Source organism: Lucilia sericata, unplaced genomic scaffold (assembly GCF_015586225.1).
Source record: "Lucilia sericata isolate MDLA Ls3-8-SP2 unplaced genomic scaffold, ASM1558622v1 Contig001462F_arrow, whole genome shotgun sequence".
Taxonomy (NCBI): Eukaryota; Metazoa; Arthropoda; class Insecta; order Diptera; family Calliphoridae; genus Lucilia; species Lucilia sericata.
In genome coordinates, this window is record NW_023995391.1 from 1 (window position 1) to 25,803 (window position 25,803).

At 28.6% G+C, this 25,803-nt stretch overlaps 2 protein-coding genes across 3 annotated transcripts; both read right to left on the minus strand.

Annotated features, from left to right (window-relative positions):
• Window positions 1-460: 460 nt before the first annotated feature.
• On the minus strand, window positions 461-4,810 carry LOC119611482 (probable serine/threonine-protein kinase ndrD). Its single transcript, XM_037967061.1, has 3 exons — window positions 4,511-4,810; window positions 1,583-1,749; window positions 461-834 (listed from the first exon to the last, which is right to left on the minus strand). The coding sequence occupies exons 1-3, from the start codon at window positions 4,625-4,627 to the stop codon at window positions 486-488; spliced, it is 633 nt and encodes a 210-aa protein (XP_037822989.1). The 5' UTR covers window positions 4,628-4,810; the 3' UTR covers window positions 461-485.
• A 530-nt stretch (window positions 4,811-5,340) lies between these two features.
• LOC119611483 lies at window positions 5,341-24,790 on the minus strand. Of its 2 annotated transcripts, none has more exons than XM_037967064.1 (3): window positions 24,577-24,790; window positions 15,879-15,956; window positions 5,341-5,886 (listed from the first exon to the last, which is right to left on the minus strand). In XM_037967064.1, the coding sequence occupies exon 1, from the start codon at window positions 24,758-24,760 to the stop codon at window positions 24,635-24,637; it is 126 nt and encodes a 41-aa protein (XP_037822992.1). In that variant the 5' UTR covers window positions 24,761-24,790; the 3' UTR covers window positions 5,341-5,886; window positions 15,879-15,956; window positions 24,577-24,634. The 2 variants fall into 2 exon arrangements, with proteins under 2 accessions (XP_037822992.1, XP_037822991.1); XM_037967063.1 differs by having other exon boundaries at window positions 23,987-24,789.
• Between the last annotated feature and the right edge of the window lie 1,013 nt (window positions 24,791-25,803).

Here is a 25,803-nt window from a genome sequence, read left to right on the forward strand (position 1 = left end):
AGTCTAGTCTATAGTCTAGTCTATAGTCTAGTCTATAGTCTAGTCCATAGTCTAGTCTATAGTCTAGTCTATAGTCTGGTCTATAGTCTAGTCTATAGTCTGGTCTATAGTCTAGTCTATAGTCTAGTCTATAGTCTAGTCTATAGTCCAGTCTATAGTCTAGTCTATAGTCTAGTCTATAGTCTAGTCTATAGTCTAGTCTATAGTCTAGTCTATAGTCTAGTCTATAGTCTAGTCTATAGTCTAGTCTATAGTCTAGTCTATAGTCTAGTCTATAGTCTAGTCTATAGTCTAGTCTATAGTCTAGTCTATAGTCTGGTCTATAGTCTAGTCTATAGTCTAGTCTATAGTATAGTGGCTTTTGTTTCGAAAAATTTTGAACCTAGTTCACTTATATTATTAACAAGATAACAACAATTAAAAACACTTTGAAAATTAAACGAAAAACAAACCACAAACGATTTGAACCAACTGAGAAAAGAACCTTACCTACAAGTGGTATTTTTATCATCATCATGATCATCAGTAGTATGTCTAGTACTGCTAATAATTTGATTTCTATTTTGTATATAATGTATGGTAGAAGTTGAAGTAGTGATAGGGGGAGTAGTATTGGTGTTGTTGGTAATATTATTATTAGTAGTACTAAGACTGGTACCAATTGCAGTAGTGGTAGTAGTAGTAGTAGAAGTGGTATTATTGGTAGTAGTATTATTACAAGTGTTGGTGTTGTTGATTGTATCTGCTGTTTTATGAGAATTATTATGTCTCAAAGAAAAACGTTTGTTTTTCATAAAGGAGGCTCTAGAGGTAGAGGACTTTTTCTTACTAAAACTACAAAAAAAAAGAAGAAACCAAAGAAAAAAGAAGGAGGGATATAGAAATAGAAAATTAAAAGAAGAACAGGATATAAAAAAAAAACAAAACTTAAGTTTTAAGCGATTATTTAAGGACAAGGCTAAATCAAACATAATCGGAGCAAGATAAAGAATTATTAACAAATATGAACAACAGTTAGTAAAACAAGCAAAGAAAACGGTTTTTAGTTAAACTTTAGTAAAGAAGAAAGCCTTAACTTTTGTTATTTGGTTTCAAAGAAATTAGCAAATAAAACAAACAGAAACAATATATGAAAAATAAATTTTGTTTTTTCGAAAATAAAACATGATTTGTTAAAATAATCTGTTAAATTTTTATGATGATTTCATAAATTATTTCTAGATTATTGCGTACAAAATAAAATAAAAATTTGTCAAGAAAATTCAAAGCCATTAAGCGTGAAATATTAAACAAATAAAAAATTTGTGTTGTTTTTTTTTTCAAAAATTTTGCCGGGGAGATGCTAAATGTTTGAAGAGTTTATTTTTGTATTAATATTTGTGTTTATATCAAAATTTTGAACAAAATTTATGAGAAAAACGAAAGTTATGGATGTTTATATTATTGGTTAAAACAACGAAAAAAACCCACTTGAAGTTAAGGTTTTTTTCCAAAATTATGATTTAATAAAATTTTAAAAATATACGAAATATTTCGAAACATAAAGCTGGTGAGGCCAAAAAATCTATTAAGTTCAACTTACTTTTGCTTTAAAATCTCAAACCATTCGTCAACAACATTCTGCGGCGGGAAAGTACCATCTTCGAATGCTAAATCTTTAACGGTGATGCCTTGTGCTTCTAATTCTTCAGTATTATAACTGGGCTCGCATACACGTACCACAGTGTTAACATTATTTTTCTTTAATTCCTGGAAAAGCAAATAAAACAACAACAATTAATGAAAAGCACAAATATAAAATTTAGGAGAGCTTTTAATAACAGAAAACTTTTGCTCTTTTTCTTCAAGAAATTTCTCTGAGAAAAAAGCTGGAGTAGTCTACAGCACAGCCATAATCTAGTGAATAGTCTAGCCTCTAGTATGATCTGTATTCTAGTCTAGTCTGTAGTCTAAATTCTAGTCTAGTATATAGTCTAGTCTATAGTCTAGTCTATGGTGTAGTCTATAGTATAGTCTATAGTCCAGTCTATAGTCTAGTCTATAGTGTAGTCTATGGTGTAGTCTATAGTGTAGTCTATAGTGTAGTCTATAGTGTAGTCTATAGTGTAGTCTATAGTGTAGTCTATAGTGTAGTCTATAGTGTAGTCTATAGTGTAGTCTATAGTGTAGTCTATAGTGTAGTCTATAGTGTAGTCTATAGTCTAGTCTATAGTCTAGTCTATAGTCTAGTCTATAGTCTAGTCTATAGTCTAGTCTATAGTCTAGTCTATAGTGTAGTCTATAGTGTAGTCTATAGTCTAGTCTATAGTCTAGTCTATAGTCTTGTCTATAGTCTAGTCTATAGTCTAGTCTATAGTCTAGTCTATAGTCTAGTCTATAGTCTAGTCTATAGTCTAGTCTATAGTCTAGTCTATAGTCTAGTCTATAGTCTAGTCTATAGTCTAGTCTATAGTCTAGTCTATAGTCTAGTCTATAGTCTAGTCTATAGTCTAGTCTATAGTCTAGTCTATAGTCTAGTCTATAGTCTAGTCTATAGTCTAGTCTATAGTCTAGTCTATAGTCTAGTTAGTCTAGTCTATAGTCTAGTCTATAGTCTAGTCTATAGTCTAGTCTATAGTCTAGTCTATAGTCTAGTCTATAGTCTAGTCTATAGTCTAGTCTATAGTCTAGTCTATAGTCTAGTCTATAGTCTAGTCTATAGTCTAGTCTATAGTCTAGTCTATAGTCTAGTCTATAGTCTAGTCTATAGTCTAGTCTATAGTCTAGTCTATAGTCTAGTCTATAGTCTAGTCTATAGTCTAGTCTATAGTCTAGTCTATAGTCTAGTCTATAGTCTAGTCTATAGTCTAGTCTATAGTCTAGTCTATAGTCTAGTCTATAGTCTAGTCTATAGTTTAGTCTATAGTCTAGTCTATAGTCTAGTCTATAGTCTAGTCTATAGTCTAGTCTATAGTCTAGTCTATAGTCTAGTCTATAGTCTAGTCTATAGTCTAGTCTATAGTCCAGTCTATAGTCTAGTCTATAGCCTAGTCTAGTCTAGTCTATAGTCCAGTCTAGTCTTGTCTATAGTCTAGTCTATAGTCTAGCTTAGTCTAGTCTAGTCCATAGTCTAGTCTATAGTCTAGTCCATAGTCTAGTCTATAGTCTAGTCCATAGTCTAGTCTATAGTCTAGTCTATAGTCTAGTCCATAGTCTAGTCTATAGTCTAGTCCATAGTCTAGTCTATAGTCTAGTCTATAGTCTAGTCTATAGTCTAGTCTAGTCTATAGTCCAGTCTAGTCTAGTCTATAGACTATAGTCTATTGTAGTCTATAGTGTAGCCTAGAGTGTAGTTTATAGTGTAGTCTATAGTCTATAGTGTAGTCAATAGTCTAGTCTATAGTCTATAGTGTAGTAAATAGTGTAGTTTATAGTGTAGTCTATAGTGTAGTCTAGTCTATAGTCCAGTCTATACTCTAGTATAGTCTAGTCTATTGTCTAGTATATAGTCTAGTCTATAGTCCAGTCTTTAGTCTAGTCTATAGTCTAGTCTATAGTCTAGTTTGTAGTCTAGTCTAATGTCAAGTGTATTGTTTAGCCTATAGTCTTGTCTAGTCTATAATCTAGTGTATAGTCTAGCCTATAGTGTTGTTTATAGTGTAGTCTATAGTCTAGTCTATAGTCTAGTCTATAGTCCAGTCTATAGTCTAGTATAGTCTAGTCTATTGTCTAGTATATAGTCTAGTCTATAGTCCAGTCTTTAGTCTAGTCTAGTCTATAGTCTAGTCTATAGTCTAGTCTATAGTCTAGTCTATAGTCTAGTCTATAGTCTAGTCTATAGTCTAGTCTATAGTCTAGTCTATAGTCTAGTCTATAGTCTAGTCTATAGTCTAGTCTATAGTCTAGTATATAGTCTAGTCTATAGTCTAGTATATAGTCTAGTCTATAGTCTAGTCTATAGTAGTCTAGTCTAGTCTATAGTCTAGTCTATAGTCTAGTCTATAGTCTAGTCTATAGTCTAGTCTATAGTCTAGTCTATAGTCTAGTCTATAGTCTAGTCTATACTAGTCTATAGTCTAGTCTATAGTCTAGTCTATAGTCTAGTCTATAGTCTAGTCTATAGTCTAGTCTATAGTCTAGTCTATAGTCTAGTCTATAGTCTAGTCTATAGTCTAGTCTATAGTCTAGTCTATAGTCTAGTCTATAGTCTAGTCTATAGTCTAGTCTATAGTCTAGTCTATAGTCTAGTCTATAGTCTAGTCTATAGTCTAGTCTAGTCTATAGTCTAGTCTATAGTCTAGTCTATAGTCTAGTCTATAGTCTAGTCTATAGTCTAGTCTATTAAGAAGAAAAACTTCAGCTGTTTAAGAGCTTTTTTCTATTTTCGCTCTATTTCAAAGCTTATTTACAGCTTTTGTCTTGAGAAGAAGACTATTAATTTAGAGATCTTTTCTAATTAAAAGCTTTTTTCTGAAAAAAAAGTAGCATTTGTTTCTGTATTAAAAATCATGTAATTTCTAATCAAACTCACCATTATATAATGATGTATGGTTACATCTGATGGCCGATCAGTGATTAGGAACTTCATTCCCTTAAACTCAATAAGAGCAGGTGCGGGGCGTAAATCCTTTTGACGCATGTTGCTCATTAATATCGATAATACAATTAATTTAAAAAAATAAAACTTTTACAAACTTATTTTTTTACGACAAAACAAAATGTGTTGTTGTTGTTGTTCTCCTTGTGTTTTTTCTTTTTGTTGTTGTTGTTTTTTCTTATGTTTTAAATATAATAAATATATATATAAAACGTTCTTATAGGATTAATTAAGTAAATAATTTTTTTTTTTTTTTTTAAATTTACAAAAAAGATTTAAGAAATTTTGTTAGCAAAAATTTTTTGTTTAGTTTTTTGTAGGTTTTTTAAAAAAAAAGTGTTCAAAAAAAGAGGTTTGTAGCGTTTAATTGTTTTTAGTTTTTGTTTGTCTTTTATAATTAAATTTAGACCGTTATTAAGACTTGTTTTTGTTTAAGTTGAAGAACAACAAAATGAACGGAAAAATTTACAAAGTAAAATTTTAAAAATTTTATGTTTTTTTTTACAATAAAGACTTGTTCTAATAACTAACGGAAGATGTTTTTACACTTTTTTCTTACAAAAAATTCAGCTTTTGTTTTTTAAAATAATTATAATTTTTTAGTAATTTTTTAAATATATAGCAAATTTTAAGCAATTAAATGTTAAGTACTGTACTTTTTATAATTTTTAATTTTTTTTTTTAAATTTAGGATTTGTTTTTCTTATAAGTTTTACTTTGTAGCTTAAAAATTATCACAAAATAAAATTAATCTGTTTTCTTAATTTTTTGTTTTTTTTTTTTTTACTAATTTTAGTCAAAAAAATTTCAAAAAATATTTGTTTTTCTCTATTTGTTTTTGTTTTAATAAACCTGCTTTTCCCTGTTCTTGCTGTAGTTTGTCAGTTTTTCAATATCCTTTTTTATAGGTTATGTTTTTCTTTTTTATATTTAATCCTGGTTGAGAGGGTTAGATTTTTAATTTTCAAATTTCCAATATTTCTTTTTTTCTATTTTTTTCTTTTAGAATTCGTTGAATAATTTTTTTAATTTTGTTTATTTTTTTTTTCGCGGGGGATTTTCTCAAATACCACTTGATCTGCTTGATATGATCGCTTGTGTTTGATGATTTTGGTGAAATCTTTTCAGCTGTAGCGTTTTGACGTCTTATTCAGATACGTTTTTGTATTAACTCTCTCTTCTATTGTATCATTCGGTTGTTAATCCTTCTAACTAGTCTTAAACTTGCAGTTTCTTCGTCTAACTTTTAAACGCCTTCGTGATCGTTTAGATTTTCTATTGCTGCTTCCTTTGATGCAAACTTTTTCCCCCTAAAAGTAAAATAAAAAGAGGGAGAAAGAAATTAATAATTTTATCAAAAGTTCTTAATTACTCTAAAGTACTAGTCATATTTTATTAAGAAAATATCTGGGATCAGAGTAACTATTTCCAGAAATTATAACTTTATATGAAAGCTACTTTTATTTCCAGAATAAAGCTTTGAATCAGAGGAACTCTATACTCTTCTACTTTATAGAAACGCTCTGAATAAGAGCAACTTTTTCTATAAAAAAAAATATTCTGAATTAGAGCAACTTTTTCTATAGAAAATTGCTCTAGATCAGAGCAAATTGTCTAGTCTAGTCTACAGTCTAGTCTATAGTCTAGTCTATAGTCTAGTCTATAGTCTAGTCAATAGTCTAGTCTATAGTCTAGTCTGTAGTCTAGTCTATAGTCTAGTCTATAGTCTAGTCTATAGTCTAGGCTATAGTCTAGTCTATAGTCTAGTCTATAGTCTAGTCAATAGTCTAGTCTAGTCTAGTCTATAGTCTAGTCTATAGTCTAGTCTATAGTCTAGTCTATAGTCTAGTCTATAGTCTAGTCTATAGTCTAGTCTATAGTCTAGTCTATAGTCTAGTCTAGTCTATAGTCTAGTCTATAGTCTAGTCTATAGTCTAGTCTATAGTCTAGTCTATAGTCTAGTCTATAGTCTAGTCTATAGTCTAGTCTATAGTCTAGTCTATAGTCTAGTCTATAGTCTAGTCTATAGTCTAGTCTATAGTCTAGTCTATAGTCTAGTCTATAGTCTAGTCTATAGTCTAGTCTATAGTCTAGTCTATAGTCTAGTCTATAGTCTAGTCTATAGTCTAGTCTATAGTCTAGTCTATAGTCTAGTCTATAGTTAGTCTATAGTCTAGTCTAGTCTAGTCTATAGTCTAGTCTATAGTCTAGTCTATAGTCTTAGTCTATAGTCTAGTCTATAGTCTAGTCTATAGTCTAGTCTATAGTCTAGTCTATAGTCTAGTCTATAGTCTAGTCTATATTCTCGTCTATATTCTAGTCTATAGTCTAGTCTATAGTCTAGTCTATAGTCTAGTCTATAGTCTAGTCTATAGTCTAGTCTCTAGTCTGTCTATAGTCTAGTCTATAGTCTAGTCTATTGTCTAGTCTATAGTCTAGTCTATAGTCTAGTCTATAGTCTAGTCTATAGTCTAGTCTATAGTCTAGTCTATAGTCTAGTCTATAGTCTAGTCTATAGTCTAGTCTATAGTCTAGTCTATAGTCTAGTCTATAGTCTAGTCTATAGTCTAGTCTATAGTCTAGTCTATAGTCTAGTCTATAGTCTAGTCTATAGTCTAGTCTATAATCTAGTCTATAGTCTAGTCTATAGTCTAGTCTATAGTCTAGTCTATAGTCTAGTCTATAGTCTAGTCTATAGTCTAGTCTATAGTCTAGCCTATAGTCTAGTCTATAGTCTAGTCTATAGTCTAGTCTATAGTCTAGTCTATAGTCTAGTCTATAATCTAGTCTATAGTCTAGTCTATAGTCTAGTCTATAATCTAGTCTATAGTCTAGTCTATAATCTAGTCTATAGTCTAGTCTATAATCTAGTCTATAGTCTAGTCTATAATCTAGTCTATAGTCTAGTCTATAGTCTAGTCTATAGTCTAGTCTATAGTCTAGTCTATAGTCTAGTCTATAGTCTAGTCTAGTCTAGTCTAGTCTATAGTCTAGTCTATAGTCTAGTCTATAGTTAGTCTAGTCTAGTCTATTGTCGAGGCTATAGTCTAGTCTATAGTCTTGTATATAGTCTAGTCTATAGTCTAGTCTATAGTCTAGTATATAGTCTAGTATTAAGTCTAGTCTATAGTCTAGTGTATAGTCTAATATATAGTCTAGTATATAGTCTAGTATAAAGTCTAGTCTATAGTCTAGTGTATAGTCTAGTCTATGTCTAGCCTATAGTCTAGTCTATAGTTTAGACTTTTTTTAGAGTAAGTTGCGTGATGTCAGCTAAAAATTCTCTAGAGAAAATTGCTCTGGATTAGAGAACTTTGATCTGGATATTTCCTTTATTAGCAAGGGAAGAGTAAGTCTGTTGTACTTTTGTAATAACAACCATAAAATTATTTATAAAATAAACAAAATATTAAAGTAATAAAGACAAAAAATAAAAGAACGTCTTTTGTTTAATAAACATCAACAATAATTTTATAAATATCTATGGTAAACAAAAATATAATAGAAAAAATATTCAAATTATTAAAGTAAATAGAATAGAGGATAATATGTATGTGTAGAAGGTGGAATGAAAGACAACAACAACAAAAAAAGCTAATTGCAGTTGTTTGATAAAATCAAGGACTATAAAGAGACAAAATTAAAAAGTCAGACTAAAATTATAAAAATTCTATGAACAAAGTTGAACTAGAGTAACTTTGCTCAATCTTTACTTAATACCACCGTGACTATTTAGTTTTGTCTGCGTAACAAGATTTTCTAATAAACAAACAAATTGTGTTTATTATTTATTAAATTTTGTTTTGTATTTTTTATACATATTTTTGTTTATTATTATCAACATCCACCAATATTTGGTTAAATGCCAAACAAACCCCTAAAATACAAAAAAAAAAAATAAAAACAAAGCCAAACAAACAAAACGAAATATCTACGTAAAATTTCATTAAAGTGATGACTTTCTGTTGTGGCTATAACGACAAACCAACAAACACCATTGACAGTGAGTGAGTTGATTATTTTTTTGTTTTTCAAACGTAAATTATCAAATTCAAACAAGGAGGGCAGGTCTGCACCTAAATAGAACAGAAAAAAAACTCATCAACAGCAACAAAATAAATTATAAATAATATCGCATAAAAACAAAGGGAAGTGTGGGTGTTATTTTCCAACTAAATTTGCCATGATTTCATTTAAACAACGAAAACAACGACTACGACAATCAGAGAAAGGCGACAATTGTGGTGTGGCGCACAAAAAAATTGCCGCAAAAATAAATTAAGCAGAAATCAAAGTCACAACATATATAATCTGTTCATATAGCAACACACACCCTTTATCTATCCATTCCCTACTAAATGTCATTTAAATTATAGTTGGATGTGAAAAAGTGCAGGAAAAATTGCGGAAAAAAACGATTTAGTATGGATCATTATTGCCTTAATAGTCTAAAATTAGTTGATACATTACTAAAGGTTCATGCAAGTCTAATGTAAATGATACAATTTATGCTATGACCATTGAACTTAGTAAGTATTTCAATCAGTTTCATTCAAAAAATATTATGTACGAAAGTTTTTATTTAAATTGAGCTCAATTTTGCAATTTAAGGCAGGAAATATTAATAAATTTAAACGAGAAAAGAAGAGGAAAATTAGAATTGTTTAAATACATTTTTATTAAAATAAAGTCTACTCTAAAATCGGGATTATAGTCTAGAATTTAGTCTGGTTTAATGTCTGGACTATAGTCTTTACTATACTCTAATCTACAGACTTGACTACAAACTATTCTCTGGTCTGGAATAGTCCATAGCCTGGACTTTAGTCTATAGTCAGGAATATAGTCTAGTCTAAAGTCTAGTCTATAGTCTAGTCTATAGTCTAGTCTAGTCTAGTATCTAGTTAGTCTAGTCTAGTCTATAGTCTAGTCTATAGTCTAGTCTATAGTCTAGTCTATAGTCTAGTCTAGTCTAGTCTATAGTCTAGTCTATAGTCTAGTCTATAGTCTAGTCTATAGTCTAGTCTATAGTCTAGTCTATAGTCTAGTCTAGTCTATAGTCTATAGTCTAGTCTATAGTCTAGTCTATAGTCTAGTCTATAGTCTAGTCTATAGTCTAGTCTATAGTCTAGTCTATAGTCTAGTCTAGTCTATAGTCTAGTCTAGTCTATAGTCTAGTCTAGTCTATAGTCTAGTCTATAGTCTAGTCTATAGTCTAGTCTATAGTCTAGTCTATAGTCTAGTCTATAGTCTAATCTATAGTCTAGTCTATAGTCTAGTCTATAGTCTAGTCTATAGTCTAGTCTATAGTCTAGTCTATAGTCTAGTCTATAGTCTAGTCTATAGTCTAGTCTATAGTCTAGTCTATAGTCTAGTCTATAGTCTAGTCTATAGTCTAGTCTATAGTCTAGTCTATAGTCTAGTCTATAGTCTAGTCTATAGTCTAGTCTATAGTCTAGTCTATAGTCTAGTCTATAGTCTAGTCTATAGTCTAGTCTATAGTCTAGTCTATAGTCTAGTCTATAGTCTAGTCTATAGTCTAGTCTATAGTCTAGTCTATAGTCTAGTCTATAGTCTAGTCTATAGTCTAGTCTATAGTCTAGTCTATAGTCTAGTCTATAGTCTAGTCTATAGTCTAGTCTATAGTCTAGTCTATAGTCTAGTCTATAGTCTAGTCTATAGTCTAGTCTATAGTCTAGTCTATAGTCTAGTCTATAGTCTAGTCTATAGTCTAGTCTATAGTCTAGCCTATAGTATAAAGACTATAGTCCAGACATTAAACCAGACTATATTCGAGACTATAATACCGATTTTAGAGTAGACTTTATTTTAATAAAAATATATTTAAACAATTTTAATTTTCCTCTTCTCGTTTAAATTTATTAATATTTCCTGCCTTAAGTCTATAGTCTAGTCTATAGTCTAGTCTATAGTCTAGTCTATAGTCTAGTCTGTAGTCTAGTCTATAGTCTAGTCTATAGTCTTGTCTATAGTCTAGTCTATAGTGTAGACTATAGTATAGTCTATAGTCTAGTCTATAGTCTAGTCTATAGTCTAGTCTATAGTCTAGTCTATAGTCTAGTCTATAGTCTAGTCTATAGTCTAGTCTATAGTCTAGTCTATAGTCTAGTCTATAGTCTAGTCTATAGTCTAGTCTATAGTCTAGTCTATAGTCTAGTCTATAGTCTAGTCTATAGTCTAGTCTATAGTCTAGTCTATAGTCTAGTCTATAGTCTAGTCTATAGTCTAGTCTATAGTCTAGTCTATAGTCTAGTCTATAGTCTAGTCTATAGTCTAGTCTATAGTCTAGTCTATAGTCTAGTCTATAGTCTAAGTCTAGTCTATAGTGTAGTCTATAGCGTAGTCTATAGTGTAATCTATAGTCTAGTCTATAGTCTAGTCTATAGTCTAGTATTTAGTCTACTCTATAGTCTAGTCTATAGTCTAGTCTATAGTCTAGACTATAGTCTAGTCTATAGTCTAGTCTATAGTCTAGTCTATAGTCTAGTCTATAGTCTAGTCTATAGTCTAGTCTATAGTCTAGTCTATAGTCTAGTCTATAGTCTAGTCTATAGTCTAGTCTATAGTCTAGTCTATAGTCTAGTCTATAGTCTAGTCTATAGTCTAGTCTATAGTCTAGTCTATAGTCTAGTCTATAGTCTAGTCTATAGTCTAGTCTATAGTCTAGTCTATAGTCTAGTCTATAGTCTAGTCTATAGTCTAGTCTATAGTCTAGTCTATAGTCTAGTCTATAGTCTAGTCTATAGTCTAGTCTATAGTCTAGTCTATAGTCTAGTCTATAGTCTAGTCTATAGTCTAGTCTATAGTCTAGTCTATAGTCTAGTCTATAGTCTAGTCTATAGTCTAGTCTATAGTCTAGTCTATAGTCTAGTCTATAGTCTAGTCTATAGTCTAGTCTATAGTCTAGTCTATAGTCTAGTCTATAGTCTAGTCTATAGTCTAGTCTATAGTCTAGTCTATAGTCTAGTCTATAGTCTAGTCTATAGTCTAGTCTATAGTCTAGTCTATAGTCTAGTCTATAGTCTAGTCTATAGTCTAGTCCTATAGTCTAGTCTATAGTCTAGTCTATAGTCTAGTCTATAGTCTAGTCTATAGTCTAGTCTATAGTCTAGTCTATAGTCTATTTTATAGTCTAGTCTATAGTCTATTCTATAGTCTAGTCTATAGTCTAGTCTATAGTCTAGTCTATAGTCTAGTCTATAGTCTAGTCTATAGTCTAGTCTATAGTCTAGTCTATAGTCTAGTCTATAGTCTAGTCTATAGTCTAGTCTATAGTCTAGTCTATAGTCTAGTCTATAGTCTAGTCTATAGTCTAGTCTATAGTCTAGTCTATAGTCTAGTCTATAGCCTAGTTTATAGTCTAGTCTATAGTCTAGTTTAGTTTATACTCTAGTCTGTTCTAGTCTATAGTCTAGTCTATAGTCTATTCTAGTCTACTCCATAGTCTAGTCAATAGTCTAATCAATAGTCTATAGTAATCTATAGGTTACTCCTTAGTTTACTCCATAGTCCATACTACATACTCTACTGCGTAGTCTAGTCCGTAGTCTAGTCTGTAGTCTAGTCTATAGTCTAGTCTATAGTCTAGTCTGTAGTCTAGTCTGTAGTCTAGTATATAGTATAGTCTGTAGTCTAGTCTGTAGTCTAGTCTGTAGCCTAGTCTGTAGTCTATTTAATAGACTACTCTATAGTATAATCAATAGCTTGAATATTGACTATAGTCTACTTCATATTTTACGTTATATTCTACTCTATAATCTACTCCATAGTCTAGTATGTAATCTAGTCTATAGTCTTGTCTGTAGTCTAGTTTGTAGTCTAGTCTATAGACTAGTCTATAGTCTAGTCTATAGTCTAGTCTATAGTCTAGTCTATAGTCTAGTCTATAGTCTAGTCTATAGTCTAGTCCGTAGTCTAGTCTATAGCCTACTCTATAGTCTAGTTTATAGTCCTGTTTATAGTCTAGTTTATAGTCTAGTTTGTAGTCTAGTCTATAGTCTAGTTTATAGTCTAGTTTATAGTCTAGTCTATAGTCTAGTTTATACTCTAGTTTATAGTCTAGTGTATAGTCTAGTCTATAGTCTGGTCTATTATCTAGCTTTTAGCTCGGACTAGTTGGGGGAATATAGTCGGTAATGTGGATTATTTGCTCTAGTTTTTCTCGTCGTTACTGCAACCTGTACCAGATTTTTATTTATTTTTTATGACTAATTAAAATGAATATAAATGTTTATAAATAAAATGTAATTGTTTTATCTAAAAAACTAAATTGCCTTAGCAAGCTTTTACATATTGTGATATGCAGAAGATTCATTTATTCATCATGGGCTATTACAAAACTCTAACAAAAAAAGAAACAGAAGGCAGGTGTAATTCCTATCTAGTATTATTAACATTGATTAGCAATTTTACAATTAAGAAATCTCAACAAATTTGCGTCGTGTAATAACCTTAAGTGACCGCTAGTACATGAATGTAGACAAAAAATCATTCATGCCGAAAAAAAAACAGAAGATAGAAATCTTAAAATTGAACAATTGACAGCTGTCAATAGTTTTTTTGTAACGAAAAAAAAGAGATGTACATTTATGTATTTAAATTTTCTTAAAATGCTCGTGTTTGGCGTTAACATATTTTGTAAGAATTTTCAAAAAAATAAGCTTATTTCCGTTTTTGTTGTTGCCTTAAAAAAGTTCTTAAATGAACTTTACACTTTCATTTTTAATTTTATTCTCTTTTATTATTAAGTTTTTTCTTCTTCTTTTTAGTTTGTTTTTATCTCACAATTGTGAAAAATAAAGTGTTGACATTTTGTTGTATTTTTTCATTGCTATTGTTTGTTTTATTGTTGTTTATTATAGTATTATTGTTTTATGTTCGTTCGGTTTTGTCTGTGTGATTTGCGCCTGGTTTAATCAGAAATTGAGGGCAACCGAGCGTATAAAATTTCCTCTTATTTTATATTTTTGTTCGATTTCTTATTTACACTTTTCGCATTGTATTGTTTTTCATAAGAAAGCTAAATTTATGTGATGACGTCTTTTGGGTGCATTTTGACTTTGTAAAATATAAAATGCATTTAAAAGTTTTTCAAAACTTTTTGTGACTTTTAAGGGAAACCTGATTTGGATGTATTTTCTATAGATAATAGAGCTTTATAAAGATGTATAGGTTTTCATAGAAAGCTTTCTTGTAAGGAAAGATTTCAATTATACCAAAGGAATCTAATAAAAAGCTTTCTAATAGAGATAAGTTTGTAATAGAAAGCTTTTGATATTGCAAAACATTTCTTAAATAAAGCTTTCGATATCGTAAAGCGTTTCTATAGAAAGCTTTCAAGTTTTCTAATAGAAAGAAGTTTGTAATTGAACGCTTTCGATATTGTAAAGCGTTTTAATAGAAAGCTTTTGATATTGTAAAGCGTTTTAATAGAAAGCTTTTAATATTGCAAAACATTTCTTAAATAAAGCTTTCTATATCGTAAAGCGTTTTAATAGAAATCTTTCAAGTTTTCTAATAAAAAGGAGTTTGTGATAGAACGCTTTCGATATCGTAAAGCGTTTTAATAGTAAGCTTTCGATGTCGTAAAGCGTTTTAATAGAAAGCTTTCGATATTTTCAAAACTTTTTGTGACTTTTAAGGGAAACGTGATTTGGATGTATTTTCTATAGATAATAGAGTTTTATAAAGATGTATAGGTTTTCATAGAAAGCGTTCTTGTAAAGAAAGATTTCAATTATAGCAAAGGAATCTAATAAAAAGCTTTCTAATAGAGGTAAGTTTGTAATAGAAAGCTTACGATCTTGCAAAGCATTTCTTAAATAAAGCTTTAAAGCGTTTTAATGGAAATTTTTCAAGTTTTCTAATAGAAAGGAGTTTGTAATAAAACGCTTTCGATATCGTAAAGCGTTTTAATAGAAAGCTTTCGATATTGCAAAACATTTCTTAAATAAAGCTTTCGATATCGTAAAGCGATAGAAAGCTTTCAAGTTTTCTAATAGAAAGAAGTTGTAGTAGAACGCTTTCGATATCGTAAAGCGAATAGAAAGCTTTCGATATGGTAAAGAGTATAAACAAAAAGCTTTCGATATTGCAAAGGTTGATAATAGAAAACTTTCAATATTGCAAAACTTATTAATAAAAATAATACGATATTGCAAAGGTTTATAATAGAAAGCTTTTGATATTGCAAAGGTTTCTAATATAAAGCATTCGATTTTGCAAAAATGTTTAATTGAAATCTCAAAGTTTTCTCATAGAAAGCTTTCGATTTTGCAAAGGTTTCTCATAGAAATCTTTTGATATTGCAAAGGTTTATAATAGAAAGCTTTTTATATTGCAAATGTTTATAATAGAAAGCTTTGCAAAGGTTTCTTATAGAAAGTTTTTGATATTTCAAACGTTTCTAATAGAAGGCGATATTGTTTATAATAAAAAGCTTTCGATGTAGCAATCGTTTCTAATAGAAAGGTTTCAATATTGCAAAGATTTATAATAGAAAGTTTTCGATATTGAAAACGTTTATAATAGAAAGCTTTCGATATTGCAAAGGTTTCTCATAGAAAGCTTTTGATATTTCAAACGTTTCTAATAGAAAGCGATATTGTAAAGGTTTCTAATCGAAAGCTTTCAATATTGCAAAGGTTTATAATAGAAAGCTTTCGGTATTTAAAAGATTTCTAATAGAAAGCTTTCGATAGGATTCTAAAATAATGCTTTAGATACTGCAAAAGTTTGAAATAAAAAGATTTCGAAATTGCTAAGGTTTCTAATAGAAAAAAAGGTTTAAAATAGAAAGCTTTAGATATAGAAAAGGTTTATAATAGAAAGTTTTCTATCCTACCCATATTTCTAATAGAAAGCTTTCGATATTGCAAGGATTTTTAACACAAATCTTGTACTACAAGGCATTCAATATCGCAAATTTTTTTAATATGAAGCTTTAGATATTATAAAAGTTTCTAATAGCAAGCAATCAATATTACAATGATTTTTAATAGAAAGCTGTCGATATTGCAAAGATTCCTAGTAAAATGGTTTCTATATTTGAAAGGTTTCTTATAAAAAGGTTGGGATATTGCAAAGATTTATAAAACAAAGCTTTCGATATTGATTTTCGATATAGAATAGATTTAAAATAGAAAGCTTTTTATAAAACATAAGTTTCTAATAGAAAGCTTTCGATATTGCAGGGATTTCTTATACAAATCTTTCTGTATGAAGCTTTTTTCTTCCCCTAAAAAGCTTATTCTAGATATTTTTACAAGTATTTATAACTTACTTTTTATTTGTGCTGTGCCTGGCAGTATTCTGCACTGTCTAGATGAAACTCCATAGATGTAGGAACAGGTCTAACCAGCTGCAATGAAAACAAAATCGAAAAAAAAAAACAAATTAAAATCTATAGACAAAAAAGGTAAAAATACTTATTTATAAAAATATCAAAATATTTAATTATATTTTTTACAAAATAGCTTAATCAAACAAGAAAATATTTGCAAACAAAAATCTATTTTTAACCTTCAACTAACACGCAATTAATAGATAAAAAAAATCTGAAAAATAATAAATATTTTCAGAAAACAAAAATCTGCATTAAATGCAATAAGAATTTTGCTCTTTATGACTTTTTAAAAATAAACAACAAGGAGAAATAAATTATAAATAAATATTTCAGGCCATGACAAAATATATTTTTGGCCAAAAGAAAAACAAAACACACTTCCATCTTCGATAAGACAACAATATTTAAACATGACAGCAGTTGATGAAAAAAAAAAAATATATAGAAACGTATCAAGTTGTCAGTCTGACATTTTAATGAAAACAAATGCTGCCTTTTTTAAAAAAAAAAACAACCAAAAAGAAAATATGTTTTCTTTTAAGACTCAAAAAAGTGTTTCCTTTTAAACCACTATTTACAGAAACAAAATAAAAAAAACAAACCAAGAAAAAATGAAAATTTTGTAGACATTTTTATGATTAAAGAGCAAATTATTGGGGAAAAGGAAATTCATTATTTAGTTTACCGCAAAATATTTATTTAAACATTTAAATTTAATCATGTAAATAATTTATTTTATCTTACAAGTTAAAGCAACAAGTATGAGAAATGTTTTGAGGAAAATTTAAATTTATTAGTTTTTATTAAGACAAATTAAAAATACAAATTACGTATACGCCACATGGCCGGCAGCAAAGAAAATGATTGATGCCACACAACCCAGAGAGAACTTTTTATAACAACAAACTCATGTTAGATTTTCGCAAAGAAATAGAAAGCTTTAGATATTGCAAAGGTTACTAGTATAAAGCTTTCGATATTGCAATGTTTTCTAGTATACAAAATTCGATATTAAAAAGAATTATAATAGAAAGCTTTTGGTTCGGCAAAGATTTATTAAAGAAGGTTACCAAATCGCAAAGATTTCTAACAGCAAGCTTTTGATATTGTAAAGTTTAATGCTAGAAAGCTTTCGATATGAAACAAATCTAACAGAAAGCTTTTGATTTTGTAAAGGTTTACAATATAAAGCTTTAGTTATTGCTAGGGTTTCTAGTAGAAAACTTTGGATATTGTAATGGTTTTGATAATTTCAAGGAAAGCTTTCGATACCACAACAGATTCTTATATAATATTTTCAGTAGTAAGCTTTCCATGTGCAACATTACCTAATAGAAAGCTTTCTATATTGTAAAGGTTTCTAATAGAAAGCTTTTGATCTTGCAACATTTTCAAATAAAAATCTTTCAAATTTTAAAAGTTTGTAATCGAAAGCTTTCAATAATGGACAAAAATTTAGTTTATATATTAAGCTTTTGCTATAACGAAGAATTCTATAGAAAGCTTCCAGCTAATGTTACTATAGAAAGCTTTTACTTTAGCAATGACATATATATAAAGCAATGACGAAAGCTTTCGTTAAAGTAAAGGTTTCTGTATTATAAAGATTTTTAATAGAAAGCTTTTGATCTTGCAAGATTTTCAAATAAAAAGCTTTTAAACTTCAAAAGTTTGTAATCGAAATCTTTCAATAAAGCACACAAATAAAGTTTGTATATAAAGCTTTGCTATAACGAAGAATTCTGTGGAAAGCTTCCAGAAAACGTTATAATAGAAAGCTTTTGATCTTCCAATATTTTCAAATAAAAAGCTTTCAAATTCTAAAAGTTTGTAATCGAAAGCTTTCAGTTTATGTATTAAGTTTTTGCTTTAATGAAGAATTCTGTAGAAAGCTTCCAGCAAACATTACTATAGAAAGCTTTTACTTTAGCAATGTCATACATATAAAGCTTTCGCCATAGCAATGACTATAGTAATGTTTTTTACATAAAGCTTTCTCTATAGCAGCGAATTATATAGAAAACATTCGGGTTTAAGTAGAAAGCTTTTGCTTAATATAATCGAATCTTTCGGTTTTTATAGAAAGCTTTCACTATAGTAAAAGTTTGTATATAGAATTTTCCTAATACAAACGGTTCTAATAGAAAGCTTTCGCTATGGGAGAAGTGTTTTGCAATAGATCGTCTATAGTAAATCTTCCAATAGTTACTTAGTTTGTTTGCTGGGTTTGTTTTAGTTAAAGAGTGAATGATGAAAAGCTATTAAAAATTTAAATGGGAATAATTATTTTCATTTACGAATATTCTTAAGCAAAAAATACGCTACAATGTAATTAAAAAAAAACAAATATAAGAAAAATTTAAATGATCAGCAAAAAAGCTTTAATACAAAAGTGTTTGAAAACAATTTGTTCAGAATTTTTGTCAAGTAATTCTCATGGAATTATCAATAAAATTTACACGTTTCGTTAGTGGGATTATATATTCTTGTTTTGTGTCTATATAAATTGGTCACATGTAATAAATATTTATTGTTCATGTGTAGTAGACAAATAATAAAATTGATATGAGTTTTAATGATAATGATTTATTACAAGCTTGACAATGAAATTGTTAACAAAAAAAAAAAAAAAAAAAAAACGAGGCTAAGAATGAAAGGAATAAAGAACGTTTAAAGAAATAAAAATTTGTGTTAGAAAACATTTGATATCGAAAGATTTTCTATAGAAATAGAAATTAAAACTTTTAACACCGAAAGCTTTTCAATAGAAAATGTTTATAGCACAAACGTTGCCATAGAAAACTACCGTTATCGTAAACTTTTCTATAGAAAACTTTCGATATCTATAACTTTTCTATAGAAAACTTTTGATACCGAAAGCTTTTTTATAGAAAATGTAAACTTTTCTAAAGACATTTTTTTAAAAAAGCCTTTCTGTAAAAAACTTTTGATATCGAAAACTTTTCTATAGAAAACTTTTGATATCGAAGACTGAAGACTTTTTATAGAAAGCTTTAAATATCGAAAACTTTTCTATAGAAAACTTTTGATATCGAACATTTTTCAATAGAAAACTTTTGATGTAGAAAGCTTTTCTATAGAAAACTTTTAATATCGAAAGCTTTTCTATAGAAAACTTTTGATATCGAAAGCTTTTCTATAGAAAACTTTTGATATCGAAAGCTTTTCTATAGAAAACTTTTGATATCGAAAGCTTTTCTATAGAAATCTTTTGATATCGAAAGCTTTTCTATAGAAAACTTTTGATATCGAAAGCTTTTCTATAGAAAACTTTTGATATCGAAAGCTTTTCTATAGAAAACTTTTGATATCGAAAACTTGTCTATAAACAACTTTTGATATCGAAAGCTTTTCTATAGAAAAGTTTTAATATCGAAAATTTTTCTATAGAAAACTTTTAATATCGAAAACATTTTGATATCGAAAGCTTTTCTGTATAAAACTTTGGATATCGAAAGCTTTTCTAAACTAATTTTTTTCAAAAACTTTTAATACGGAAAACTTTTCTATTATAAACCTTTGATATCGAAAGCTTTTCTATAGAAAACTTTTCATATCGAAAACTTTTCTATAGAAAACTTTTGGTATCGAAGAAATTTCTGTAGAAACTATGGTATCAAAAACTTTTCTATAGAAAGCTTTCGATATCGAATACTTTTTGAATCCGAAAAGCTTTTGAAAATATTTACTTTAAGCTTTCCGAAATTGTATACTATCTTGTGGAAAGCTTTCAATATTGAAAAGCTTGCTTTGGAGAGCTTTCAACATTTAAGACTTTTCTTTTGAAAAGCTTTCAATATTGAAATGTTTTGATTGAAAAGCTTTCAATATTTAAATTTTTTCTTTGAAAATCTTTCAATATTGAAATGTTTTCTTTGGAAAGCTTTTAATAGTAAATTTTTTTTTCTTTTGAAAACTTTCATTGTTGAAATCTTGGAAAAGCTTTCAATATTGAATCCGAAAAGCTTTTGAAAATATTTACTTTAAGCTTTCCGAAATTGTATACTATCTTGTGGAAAACTTTCAACATTTAAGACTTTTCTTTTGAAAAGCTTTCAATATTGAAATGTTTTCATTGAAAAGCTTTCAAAATTTAAATGTTTTCTTTGAAAAGCTTTCAATATTGAAATGTTTTTTTTTTTGCAAAGCTTTCAATAATTAAAACTTTCCTTTATTAAGCTTTCAATATTGAAAAGTTTTCTTTGAAACGTTTTCTTTGAAAAGAAGAATATTTTTATAGAAAAGTTTATTAAGGAAACATGCAGTTTATAAGTAAAGAATGTTAATTACTTTATTGCTTACCTTTAATTTAATAATGTTAGTAAAATGTATTTTAAAAAGTTAATTTATTAAATATAAAACTTTTTTCTTTAATTTAGTTTATACAAGAAGAGTTTATGTATAATTATTAAACAATTTTGCTTAAAGTTTCGTTAAACTTTTTATTATTATTATTTCAGACTTTTTGTAAATTTCTCTCCCACTATGAAAACAAAATTTCTTTTTTTGGCAAAAATACAAGTTTTTGGTTTTTGGTAAAAAAACTTAAATTTTTTTTCTAAAATTATATTGAAGAATTATATAAGGTAAGTCACCGAAAGCTGGAAAGGAAGAAAAATAAACAAAAACAATATAATTGTAATAAATTGCATGAACATAACAAATTTCTTAGAAACAATTGCAAATTAAATTGTTTGTAAATTGTTTGTTAAAAAGAAACAAATAAAAACAATTTATTGCTAAACAAATTGTTTAGCAGAAAATATAAAATAAAAGTTAAAACAAAAACAAACAATTAACAAAAAAATACTAAAAAAAATCCCCGAAAAACACCCCCATTTAATAAAAATTTTAATTTTCTATAAAAACTACCGAGAAAAAAGGTCGTTTACTTGAACTTGAGACTAAATTGCTGCAACAAATGATGAAATGTTTAAAGAACAACGACATTAAAACACAAAATTAGCGTAAAAACAAATATTAAACAAAATAAAAACTAAAATAAACAATGACTTGTATTATATATATATATAACAAAATAATTAAAAAAAAAAACTGAAACGAAATAAAACTAAAATAATTTACGCTTTATTGCGAAAAAGAAATGTATATAAAAATTAATTGATAACGTACGTTTTGGGTTGGTTCAATGGTTTGGGTAGTGTGTGTGTGTGTGTATGTATGTGTCGTCGTCTGTCGTCAAGTAAATAAAAATGTAAATAAATGTTTTTTTTTTCGTTTTCATTTAATGAAAATCATATGATTCAACAAAACAAATTCTAGTTAAAGGAAAAAAGAAAAAGACCGAATAGTAATATGACGGTTACTTGTAGCGGTCATGGACGTTTAACATTACATAAGGGAAAAGTTATTACAATTCTAAAGAAGAAGAAAATACCGATAAAAGGGAAAATTATACAATTTATTAGGCAAATAAAGAGAAGCATCAAAACATTTCTTAATATTCGTTAAAAATTTTGTTTTTCGAACATTTTCGATATTCGAAAATTAAATTTTAGTTCTTTCTGTTCTAGTTCTGTTCTAGTTCTGTTCTAGTTCTGTTCTATCTGTTCTAGTTCTGTTCTAGTTCTGTTCTAGTTCTGTTCTAGTTCTGTTCTAGTTCTGTTCTAGTTCTGTTCTAGTTCTGTTCTAGTTCTGTTCTAGTTCTGTTCTAGTTCTGTTCTAGTTCTGTTCTAGTTCTGTTCTAGTTCTGTTCTAGTTCTGTTCTAGTTCTGTTCTAGTTCTGTTCTAGTTCTGTTCTAGTTCTGTTCTAGTTCTGTTCTAGTTCTGTTCTAGTTCTGTTCTAGTTCTGTTCTAGTTCTGTTCTAGTTCTGTTCTAGTTCTGTTCTAGTTCTGTTCTAGTTCTGTTCTAGTTCTGTTCTAGTTCTGTTCTAGTTCTGTTCTAGTTCTGTTCTAGTTCTGTTCTAGTTCTGTTCTAGTTCTGTTCTAGTTCTGTTCTAGTTCTGTTCTAGTTCTGTTCTAGTTCTGTTCTAGTCTGTTCTAGTTCTGTTCTAGTTCTGTTCTAGTTCTGTTCTGTTCTAGTTCTGTTCTAGTTCTGTTCTAGTTCTGTTCTAGTTCTGTTCTAGTTCTGTTCTAGTTATGTTCTAGTTCTGTTCTAGTTCTGTTCTAGTTCTGTTCTAGTTCTGTTCTAGTTCTGTTCTAGTTCTGTTCTAGTTCTGTTCTAGTTCTGTTCTAGTTCTGTTCTAGTTCTGTTCTAGTTCTGTTCTAGTTCTGTTCTAGTTCTGTTCTAGTTCTGTTCTAGTTCTGTTCTAGTTCTGTTCTAGTTCTGTTCTAGTTCTGTTCTAGTTCTGTTCTAGTTCTGTTCTAGTTCTGTTCTAGTTGAGTTCTAGTTCAGTTCTAGTTCTGTTCTGTTCTAGTTCTAGTTCTGTTCTGTTCTGTTCTAGTTCTGTTCTAGTTCTGTTATGTTCTAGTTCTGTTCTAGTTCTGTTCCAGTTCTGTTCTAGTTCTGTTCTAGTTCTGTTCTAGTTCTAGTTCTGTTCTAGTTGTTCTAGTTCTGTTCTAGTTATGTTCTAGTTCTGTTCTAGTTCTGTTCTAGTTCTGTTCTAGTTCTGTTCTAGTTCTGTTCTAGTTCTGTTCTAGTTCTGTTCTAGTTCTGTTCTAGTTCTGTTCTAGTTCTGTTCTAGTTCTGTTCTAGTTCTGTTCTAGTTCTGTGCTAGTTCTGTTCTAGTTCTGTTCTAGTTCTGTTCTAGTTCTGTTCTAGTTCTGTTCTAGTTCTGTTGAGTTCTGTTCTAGTCTGTCGAGTTCTAGTTACTTTTCTACTTCGTTTCTAAGTACTGTTCTAGTTCTGTTCTACTTCTGTTCTAGTTCTGTTGTACTTCTGTTCTAGTTCTGTTCTAGTTCTGTTCTAGTTCTATTCTAGTTCTGTTCTAGTTCTGTGTCTAGTTCTGTTCTAGTTCTGTTCTAGTTCTGTTCTTAGTTCTGTTCTGTTCTGTTCTAGTTCTGTTCTAGTTCGGTTCTAGTTGCTTTTCTAGTGTCTGTTCTAAAATTCTGTTCTAGTTCTGTCTATATGTTCTAGTTTTCTAGTTCTGGTACTAGTTCTGTTCTAGTTCTGTTCTATGTGTTCTGTTCGAGTTCTGGTTCTAGTTCTTGTTCTAGTTGCTAGTTCTAGTTTCTAGTTCTGTTCTAGTTCTGTTCTAGTTCTGTTCTAGTTCGTTCTGTTCTAGTTCTGTTCTAGTTCTGTTCTAGTTCTGTTCTAGTTCTGTTCTAGTTCTGTTCTAGTTCTGGTTCTAGTTCTGTTCTAGTTCTGTTTCTAGTTCTGTTCTAGGTCTGTTCTAGTTCTGTTCTAGTTCTGTTCTAGTTCTGTTCTAGTTCTGTTCTAGTTCTGTTCTAGTTCTGTTCTAGTTCTGTTCTAGTTCGTTCTGGTTCCGTTCTAGTTCTGTTCTAGTTCTAGTTCTGTTCTCTTCTGAACAAAGATTTTCTTTACAAAAAATTTATCTTAACAAAGATATTATTAGAAACTTGCTTTGAAACCCTGTCTTATCTAATACTTTCGGTTTTTTCTAATCATTGCACTCTTTGGTTAGAAAAAACCTTGTAAATTTGTCATACCAAAATAAATTTTGCAAAAAACCCATTAGCGGAAATTAAACAAGAAAACCAGCAACGAAGTAAAAAAAGATTGTCCATTTATATACTTAAAGGAAAGATAAAGAAAAAAAACTAGATAAAAAAACACAAAATTAAAATTTACAAAAAATATGAAGAAAAAAAGGTGAGAGAAAACATAGGAAAATGGGAAAAACTAAATAAACAACAAAACTTTCACTTGAAAACTAAAGGCAATGGAATGAACACCATTCACTGGATGTTTAGAGATGATATTTTTAGTTCCACAATGTTTTAGTTTTTTTTTTATTTATTCCATTTTACATTTTCCTAATGATTTTTTTAGATTTTGTTTTTGCGGTTGGTTGATGTGTTTTTGTTATTTTGCTTATAAATTTTGCTCCAATGAATTTTGTTTTATTTTATTTTTTTATTTCTTTATTTAACATTAAAATTACCTTTTTATTTATATATATATTTTGTTATATATTTTTTATATATGTATGTATATAAAAATGTAGATATTTTCAAGTATATAAATGAGAAACCAATTGTTTATATATAGATTTTAAAATGTATATAATACAAAAACAAAAATATACGACGAATTTGAAAAAAAAATAAATAAATTTGTTTTTATTTAATTTCTTTTTTAAAAACACAAGTTTTTTTTTGCAAATCTTTTTGTGTTGTGATAAAATTATATAAAATTTTTTAAAATTTTGGATTTTCTTTTTAAATTTTTTTTCAATTTGTTATTAAATTCAGTTGCTATTGGTTTAATTTTGTTAAAATTTTTATGCAAATTTATTTTAGTTTTCGTTCGTGCTGCCTTTAGAATTGTAAAAAAGAATTTTTAATGAAATTCTTTTGTTTTTCAACAATTCTAATTTAACTTCCTTTCCTTCTAGAATTCCGTTGAATTTAAATTCTTTTTTTTCTTCAAATTTCCTTTTAAGGAATTTCTTTATTTTGTCGTTACACTTTTGGTCACAAAATAAATTCTTTCTTAGAACCTTTTTCTTTTCACACACTTCACAATAATTACTTTATTAATTAATAAATGATTTTTATCGTTTTGTTGATTTTTTTTTATTTAAGACGATTTATTCACCCGTTATGCGACGCGATAAAATCTCGATTAGATATCGACAGGTGTCAATTCTAAGACGTTGATCTATAACAATATTCAGCAGATTAGAGCTTCTGCAAGATGAGCACAGTTTCATCATTTGATGTAGACTGATATAAAAATTGTCAAGATATAAAGCAAATAGCTTTAAACAATTCATACCATCAACCACAACAACAAAAACAAAATCTCTACAAATACTTTATATATATACAACAAAATGCTAAGAGTGTTAAGTATATAATAGCTTTTATTTTATATATAAAATAAAATACTTAAAAAAAAGAGCTTTTATACAGAGAAAATTTCAAAAGTTTTCTCTTAAAAAATTTCAAGTTTTCTCTTTTTTATTGAGTTAGTTAATATTGCCAAAAAGTCTCCAATGTTTGAATTTCCTTAGATTTTTGTTTAATTATTTATTCATTGTATAACTTTTGTTAATTTATTTATATTTTATTTGTCAGTTTTGTTAATTATTCCATATTTGTGTTGTTGCTTTGACTCCCTTCCCATATAAATTACTTATAGCTGTGTGCATATTTTGATCAAATCTAAATATGTTCTGAGAAACCGGTTTAATTGAGTTTAATGAGATTTTATTGAAACTTTGTTAAATTAATAAATTTTTAAGAAATTGGCTATTCCAAAAATTAAATATTTTTAATATCGAAAAACTTTCCGTATAAAATTTTTGAAATTAGGAAGTTTTTTCGATGTCTAAACTATAGCTGTACATACTAGAATTGATCTAGAGAAATGAATTAGAACTTTATTAGAAGTGAACTAGAACATGCTGGAGCTAAAATAGAACTGAACTAGAACTTATCTAGAACTAAACTATAACTAGAACTGAACTAAAACTAGAACTAGAACTGCACTAGAACTAGAACTGAACTAGAACTAGAACTGAACTAGAACTGAACTAGAACTGAACTAGAACTGAACTAGAACTGAACTAGAACTGAACTAGAACTGAACTAGAACTGAACTAGAACTGAACTAAACTGAACTAGACTGAACTAGAAACTGAACTAGAAACTGAACTAGAACGGAACTAGACCTGAACTAGAACTGAACTAGAACTGAACTAAACTGAACTAGAACTGAACTAGAACTGAAACTAGAACGAACTAGAACTGAACT